The sequence below is a fragment of the Echinops telfairi genome, unplaced genomic scaffold, assembly GCF_000313985.2.
Source record: "Echinops telfairi isolate 266 unplaced genomic scaffold, ASM31398v2 ScPeMD7_23;HRSCAF=83, whole genome shotgun sequence".
Classification (NCBI taxonomy): Eukaryota; Metazoa; Chordata; class Mammalia; order Afrosoricida; family Tenrecidae; genus Echinops; species Echinops telfairi.
The window spans coordinates 64,411,714-64,420,092 of record NW_022103920.1 but is presented as its reverse complement, the minus strand read 5'-3'; the positions used below and the strand labels follow the sequence as shown (position 1 = coordinate 64,420,092).

The 8,379-nt window shown below is 41.4% G+C and overlaps 1 protein-coding gene across 1 annotated transcript; it reads left to right on the top strand.

Annotated features, from left to right (window-relative positions):
- The first annotated feature begins 4,397 nt into the window (after positions 1–4,397).
- RPA3 (replication protein A3) lies at positions 4,398–8,148 on the top strand. The gene is made up of 4 exons (XM_004702683.2): positions 4,398–4,539; positions 6,512–6,586; positions 7,315–7,423; positions 7,802–8,148. Exons 1-4 carry the CDS (start codon positions 4,441–4,443, stop codon positions 7,882–7,884), a joined length of 366 nt encoding a protein of 121 aa, XP_004702740.1. The 5' UTR covers positions 4,398–4,440; the 3' UTR covers positions 7,885–8,148.
- The last annotated feature ends 231 nt before the right edge of the window (positions 8,149–8,379 follow it).

Genomic DNA, 8,379 nt, shown 5'->3' with positions numbered 1-8,379 from the left:
CCGGCTATTAGGTAAAATAGTGTCTGGGGTCTTAAATATATATCCCCAAACAAGCAGACATCCAAGTAAGATGTCAACTAAGTCTACATGGAAAAACCACACCATCTCAGTCATTGAAGGATTCTGAATCATATAATACGAAGTCAAAGGCGGGATTAGTATCAGAACCTAATGTATGAGAATCAGGTTTGCAGAAGGCTATGGATGACAGTAGGAGCCCAAGATCCATTTGTGGAAATACATAGGAAATAAATATCTGCCTCCGGTGGATTCCCTCTATTCACAACTGAGAGGCAGAAGGGAAGTGGTTACTAAACAGAGTGCATTAGAGCGCTGAGTATAGAAGATAAAGGCATAAATCTGATTTGAACAGTTAAAACTTTGTCAGTAGATCCGCCTATGATGCATGCTGGACCTGATCTGGTTCCCAAATTTTTCTGTATGTTTGTTGGTCTTATTTTGTTTGATTTTTGTTTGCTTATATTAGGGTGTACCTCTGAGGTGTTATGTCATTGGGGGTCACACTCTTGAAGTTGTATTTTCTGTTTTTCAGTATATGAAACCAAAGTTTCAGTATATGAAACTGATGAAGCTACAGAGATGGCAAGTAGAATAAGGGTTATGGGGAAGGGGTACAGGGTGTTGGTAGCATGAAGGGGAGATGAGGTCAAGGAGTCCACATGGAAAAAGAAGGTTTGGAAACTGATTGTGGTAGCAATTGCACAGTTCTGCTGGATGTGATTGAACTATGCAATGTTATATACATTAAATCCCAATTAATAGAAAAAATAAGAATCAATATATGAAAATTATGGACTTGGTAACAGAAATAACAGGGGAAATCACATGACAGAATTTTGCTAAACCAATAACTTTTTCATCATAAGTGCCCTTTTTCAAACACATGAACAGCAACTATACACATGGACTTTTCTGGATGGAATCCACAAGAATCAAATGGACTGCATCTGTGGAAAGAGATGCTAAAGAAGGAGGCTGTCAATCAGAAGAAGGCCAGGAGCCAACAATGGAAGAGACAATCAATTGCTGATATGCAAGTTCAGGCTGAAGCTGAAGAAAATTGAAACAAAGCTGTAAGAGACAAAGTGCAACCTTCAGATGAGTAGACCCCATCTGAATGCATAGGCCATCTCAAGAATAGATTTGACACAGTGAACACTAATGATAAACGAGAATGTGGCACAAGGGTTGGAGGATGACTCAGTAACAACCTATGATACGCAGATGACACAATCTGGTAGCTGAAAGGGAAGAACGGATTACACCTAAACATAATTTTTTTTTTAAAACCACAACATTGTAACAACTGGATCAGTAAATAACATCATGATAAATGGAGAAAAGATGATTGATGTTAAAGACTTCATTATACTTTGATCCAGAATCAACCCCTAAGCAAGCAACAGTCAAGAAATCTAACCAAGTATCTACTGTGTTGGATGAATTTGCTGCAAAAAAAAATCTGTTTAAAGTGTTAAAAGAAAAGACGATATGTCCAGCCCAAGCCAGGTCCAACTGCCTCAGACACACGTTAAAATGATAAAGGAAGATGGGGTCTACCAGTGTAGTGACATCTGTCTTGTCAGTAGAGTAACCCTCAGGGAGTCAGCAGAGAGAGAGATGTGTCTCTCGTCCCCAAGGAGGAAAATACAGGAGTTCCCAGAATTCTCAGGAGAAGGCTATACCCAGACAAAGGCCTCATTGGCTATGACGGCTCCACCCCTTCACTCTTAATCCTCTCAACTCCCAAATTGACACCAGATTATGTAACTACCACACATGGCCATTTCTTAAACCAGGAAGCTTTCATGTTGACACAGTTGTCTGGAAGCATGGGGACCAGGTCCCTTTGAGTAGGAACATTGGTATATGGCGGATCCTGAGTGTTTGAAAGAATAATAATACTAATAAATCTCACTTGGTAATGTATACTGTGTAGTCCTCGTGGTATCTGTGTCTGTGCTGGTCTGGCAATTATCAGCGTTTCCATGTCCACAGAGGCCATTGTACACTGAGCTAGAGGGTCCCTGTGAGTCGACATGGACTGAAGGGCAGTGAATTTGGGGTTTGGGGAACCGTGCCCTGGTGGCATAGTGAGTTACATATTGGGCTACTAACCACCATGTGCTCCACAGGAGGAAGACGAGACTTTCTATTCCTGTAAATATTTACATTCTTGAAAACCCACAGGAGCTGTCCTACTCTGCCCCATGAAGTAGTGCTCTGAGTTGGAATCAACTCCCTGACAGCGAGATAAAGAGAACTTTAAGGCAACAATATTTACATCAGATACTTTGAAGGTTGCTTTTGAAAAACGTATTACATTAAAGATATTCATGTGTTTCTCATCCTATGCCCATCAACTTGTTTTTCATAGCAATTATAAAAGTGCAAACTGCCTTACTGCTTTCTTCTGAAATATAGACTGACTTGTACCAACACAACTACCAACTTTTAGATACCAACGAAAATTTATCCGGTATCTGTATAATGAATTATTTTAAAGTTTAGTGACAGCAAAATTATAAAAAACCATTTAATTGCTAAGTAAACGCTGATGGAGGTTAAGTATAGTTTAATTATGGTACAGCAGATTTCAATCTTAAATGGTTACCAGGGCCCTCAAAGAAAAACTTTGTTAAAGGCAAAAACCACAAGACGAAATTGAGAGACTCCAGCTGATTACGTGAATCTCAATGATGACACCCCTGTGGTTCCTGCAAATTCCCAGGCTCAAGACCCTCATCCACAAATAATACTTTCCGACTTTAAAATCACCCTCACCCCACCCCCAATTTTTGTAGCACTGTTGGTAGACATTAATAAGCATTCACTCTGGAATATTCCTGGCAAGGCGGCAGATAAAATAAGTAGCCACTGACATCTTGCACCACACAGTGAGCCAGCAACAGACCCAAGAATCCCATACAAATCTTGCAGGAATGGGTTATGTTCTAGACCTGCCGATTCTCTGCCCCAGAGAGAGTGCTGGGCTGTGCAGTCCGGTGCAAGGTTGCTGGGCGTATGAAGAATCCTTTAAGTCAGATACCCCAAAATAGCCAAACCTAGGGCCATCTAGTGATTCTGACTCAAAGTGACCTTAAAGGGTTTCCTAAGCAGTAGATCAATATGACACCAGTCAGATGGGATCATGCAAATCATTCGGTTCAACCCCTTCACTTTGCGAATGAAAAGTACGCTTCTGAGAAAACACTCGCTCCAGCCAAGCAGCTGTGTAAGCTTGTGTCCTCCCTCCCTGATGTTGTCTTCCCCCCAAAATGGTCTATATTCAATCAGCGGTTCTCAACCTGTGGGTCGCGACCATCGGAAAACACATACTTATTTCACAATATAGAATTACATTTTGCTTTGTTATTAATCACTATGCTTTATTTATGTTTAATTATGTTTAATGATGTTCAATTTGTAACAATGAAAATACATCCTGCATATCAGACATTTACATTACGGTTCATAACAGTAGCCAAATTATAGTTATGAAATAGCAACAAAAATAATTTTATGGTGGGGGGGGGCACCACAACATGAGGACCTGTATTAAAGGGTCGCAGCATTAAGAAGGTTGAGCACCACTGGCCTATTCGATGCTGACGAAGATGGGGTAGGACTAGAGGCACCGATGGTCCTAACGTCAAGAAAAGACCACAGAGGTAAGGAGATCAACCCCTTTTCTTACTGCTGGGGAAACTGAGTCTGGAAAGTGACGCAGCTGCGGCGGTAAATCGGCAATCCGGCCTCTGTGAAGGAAAAGCCCGAAGGTGATGAAGGTCATTGGAGACCCCTGGCTACCCATCTCCAGGAGGACGTCGTCAAAAAGCCTCGAACTCCACTGTTGATTCCATAAGAAACAAGCACAACCCACACGTAATTCGGAGGGAAAGGAAATGGGGTAAATGGAACTGCAGGTGCGCAGAACCTAGAACCCGAGGCGGGACCAGCGCCCAACCCTTGCCGGGCGCTTCTGCCTAAGTGCCCGCGGGGACAAGGGACCGCAGGACAGCAGCGGCGCCTCCCACAAAAAGAGGTACCTGTGGCTCCCGCCGCAGTCCCCCGCCGCAACGTCGCCGCCACCTTACTTCCGGGGTCACGTCCCGGCCGGGAGACCCGCGTTCCCAGCCGGGCTCAGGAGGCTCCACCCCTCCCTGAGGTCTGCCCCTACTGTCCCCTCAGTTCTGCACCAGGCCAACTTCCGGGACGCCGCGCGTCACTAAGCAGCCGGTCTCTACTTCCGGACGCAGGCCTCTGCATGCCCCGCCGTCGGGAGTGCGTCCGGCGCACGGCCGCGTCTCCTGCGCGTCTGATTGGCGGATCCGGAAGCTGGGCTTAGCCGATTGGCGCAGAGGCTCGGTCCCCACAGACGCCGCGTTTCCCGCCGGCTGCCGCTCTGGGACCGCGATCATGGTGGACGTGCTGGAGGTGCCGAAGGCGCGCGTGAACGCCAGCATGTTAGCTCAGTTCATCGACCAGCCCGTGTGCTTCGTAGGGAAGCTGGAAAAGGTGCGCGTGCTCCCTGCCCCGGGCTCCGCCATTAGAGGAAAAGGCCCGAGACTGTCTGGGTGGTTAACGGTGAGGGATGGCAAAGTCTCAGCGCACCCGCGTGCCGCCGCGTTTTATTTTGCAGAAGAGAAGGCTGGTGTGGGCGCCTCCTTAGGGCGCGGGCACGGCAAGTTTACGAATCCACGCCGTTCGTACTCACTTACGTCTAAAGGAAACTAGGCAAGACTACCACGACTCACTTTTGGATTTTTATTGTGCCCAAATTCACGTTGACTCCAACCTGAATTAGTTGCTTCTGTTCGTCTGGAATTTTCTCTCGTAAACTTCTTTGGTCGCTTCTCTATAAATTATTCCTTGACTATCTGTCCAGATCCTGGCGCCTAACCCCGTAGCAGCCTGTGTATTTTACCCCCAGTGTTACCCAGTAATCCATAAAGCCCTAGGGACCTGAAAGAGTCCATAGGCCTACAGCTGAGAAACAGGCCCTAAGTCTCAGGATCAGGGACCCAAGAAAGCAGAGGAGGGAGGGACTGTTATGTAAAGTTTATTTAACATCTCAGTTCATCCACACATCAACTAAGTGAAATCCGTGCTACTCCAACTACACACACACCACACACACACACCCCAGTACGATGGTCGTTGATTTAAAGTGGCCACTGCCCCTGAAGTGGTTGCACCGAGTGGAAATTAACTTGATGGCAGTGAGTTTGTTTTTGTTTAGGGTCAGGAAATAGAAGCAGACATTCCAACGAGATTTGTATGCACTCAAAAGACACCTGCCTATTCATACATAGGCTAGCAGATCTCACTTTTTGATGGTACACACAAGCCCACTGCCTTTCAGGTTCATAGTGACTGCAGGACAGAACTGGCCCCTTGGGCTACCCTGTAAATCTGCAGGAGCAGAAAGCCTCACTTGGAACTCCTGACCTTTCAGTTAGTAGCCCAGGCCCCTTTTTTATAATCCAGGGCCCACTTTAATCTGTAGTAGTCCTACACCTTGGGCTGCTAACCACAAGGTCAGCAGTTTGAAACTACCAGCCTGTCCAGGGTGAAAGGCTAGGCTTTCTACTCCATAAATAGCTAAGTATTTTTACAAAGAGAAGGAAATGCATGTGGCTTAAGCCTCCAGTGGATTAACCTTGGGACCAGAGATGAGGGGTGTGACTAGCCTTGCTCTCCTGAAGAGTGCATTGGAAAGTGGATTATTGCAGGTTAAAATGTAACACCTGATCATTTGATCTCCCTTTTAACCCATTATAAATTTGTTCTAGTTTTTAATATTTTCCACTTTGTTTTCCTTTGAGATTTTTGTTTTACTTTATAATTGTTAGTTTTGTTGCTGTTTTATATCTTTTTCTGTATATGCAATCCAGGATAAGTAAATCTATAGAGACAGTAACTGGATTAATGGTTTCTTGGGGGGTATGGGAGGAGGGGTTGGGGAAAAGTAGGGAGCTAGTAACATGGGTACAAGAAACAAAATTATAAAATTGATTGTGGTAATGATTGTACAACTTTTCTTGATGTGATTGAAATATTGAACTGTATGATGTGGATTGTAATAAAACTTTTTTTAAAAGAATATTGTCATAAACAACCTTGCACATTAAAAAAAAAGGAGTTCTAGTCTCAAAACGCAGAGAACCTTTTCTATAGGGTCATTATGAGTTGGTTTGGAGTTTTAATTTCTTATTAGCATAGAGTTCCCAGATTTAACAACTGAAAGCACAGTTACTTATACTTAAAAAGTATTGTTTATCTGAAATTCAAATTTAACTGGGTGCCTTCTGCCTAGTTTTGTATAATTTGAACAAGATAAACTTATGTACAAAATTGTTTCGTGCTTATTGACTAGTTTGGGGTTAGTCTTATCTTGTGAAAGTCTCAATTTTTTTATTTTAATGAGATGTTAAAAGTTTGGTTTTCGTGCTCTTAAAAAGTTGGGGGATCTATTTTTGTCTTTCAGATCCATCCTACTGGAAAAATGTTTATTCTTGCAGATGGAGAAGGAAAAAATGGAACCATTGAATTAATGGAGCCTGTATGTTTAAGTATTAATTCTATGTCTACTTTTGTTAATTCTTCATCTTGGTTTGCTTTGTTTCTGATTCTTGGAGTGGCTATATAAAGGAAAAGTTTGTAAAACTTCCTGCCTCCGAAATGAACATCATTCCCCCTTTTCACTTTATATTATATATTTATTCCATTTTATATTTTCATCCAGTGATTCTTTGAGCTTCTTGATTCTTGAATATGTCCTGTTAATGCTGGATAGCAATTCTTATTCTAAAGCGAAGCCATAAAATCACTCTTCTGTTTTAATTTGCATGCATTTTCAGGTGTTGATTATTAATTTTATATTTTATCTTTAATATACTTATCATTTCTTTGTCGTGTTTTTTGTTTTTTTAAGACAGATCCATGTAGTGTTTGGTTAATGTATACATTAACTGTGCTGATATCAATAATAAAATGGTTCTGCCCAGTGGGTCATTTTTAACAAACTACCACTAATAGAAATGCTAGCAATTCTGAGTATATCTTTTCTTTGCATGATTTTGCTTTTAAATTAAACATTTAACTAGATTTTGGACTTTAAGATATGGTAATGAGGCTTGCAACTTGCTGACAGTAAATACTCAATATTTTGTAGCTAGTTGCAGTTTAGTTTTTTCATTGATAAATTTAAATCTTCTTTCATAAGCTGGAAGATAGATAAGCTGTGTATCAGTTTTCCAAGAAATAATGCTTTTTGTTCTTTATTGTTAGCTTGATGAAGAAATTTCTGGAATTGTGGAAGTTGTTGGAAGAGTAACAGCCAAGGCAACTATAATGTGTGCATCCTATGTCCAATTTAAAGAAGATAACCATCCTTTTGGTAAATAAAGCATCCCAACATTTAGCAGTTTTGTAAAACAACTTTAGACTTCACTAGCTGTATCTTTTAATATCTGGATTGAAATATATGGCTTAACACTTAAAACATTGCCAGGCAGGAACTGTGCCCGCAAAATGGAAGTCACCATGAATATTTTCCTAAAAAAAAGGATGGTTTCCTGCCCCTCCTGCCTTTCCTTTCCTTTCCTTTCCTTTTTAAAGCTAGGGTTAAGTAAATGTTACGATCCACATCTTAGTTTTAGAAATTGGATCACAAAAGTAAGTTGGCCAGTTAGAGAGATGACTAGAATTATTTCAGGTGATAGTTAATATAACTTTCCCACTGTAGATTAAGTGTTTGCTAAAATGTTTCTTTCAGATCTTGGACTCTACAATGAAGCTATAAAAATTACCCATGAGTTCCCTCAGTTCTTTCCTTTGGGGATCATAAAGTATGATTGAGTTTGATGAACTCTGTAGGACTGTGAATTTGATGTTGAAGAATTAAAGGAGGCCCCCCTCTACTGTTTGAAGAAGAGACCCCTGTGGTTTCTAATAGGTAATTTGCTCGTTTTTCACTTCCATTTCCTTAACCAGATATTTCACTCAACAATTCTTGACTGAACGGGTATGCCAACATTTTTTCACATAAGGGTGAGCAGTCTTCATATAAAAAAAATCTCATGCTCATGTCCATTGTATAATAAAATTAGGTATAAAAGCAAATTAGTTATCTTGACTTTTGTTTTCTATTTTAATAAATATTGATACATGCTGTTCGTTTCATTCTTTTATTCATATATTCAAGTACAAACCTAGACCTTTGTCATTATGATGTCAGAGCTTAGTCCTACTAATATAAAATGCTGGATCAAGCCCCTTAAGGCTGTTTCCCTACCTTCCATACTAGCTCGTCTTAATTATTCGTGTATAAGCTGAGTTTTCAGCACATTTTTG

Bases quoted from the DNA above. Each gene is read 5' to 3' on its own strand.
- RPA3 (XM_004702683.2), top strand. From the start codon at position 4,441: ATGGTGGACGTGCTGGAGGTGCCGAAGGCGCGCGTGAACGCCAGCATG. The intron at 4,540-6,511 runs GTGCGCGTGCTC...TTTGTCTTTCAG, and splicing joins TCGTAGGGAAGCTGGAAAAG to ATCCATCCTACTGGAAAAAT. The intron at 7,424-7,801 runs GTAAATAAAGCA...TGTTTCTTTCAG, and splicing joins AGAAGATAACCATCCTTTTG to ATCTTGGACTCTACAATGAA.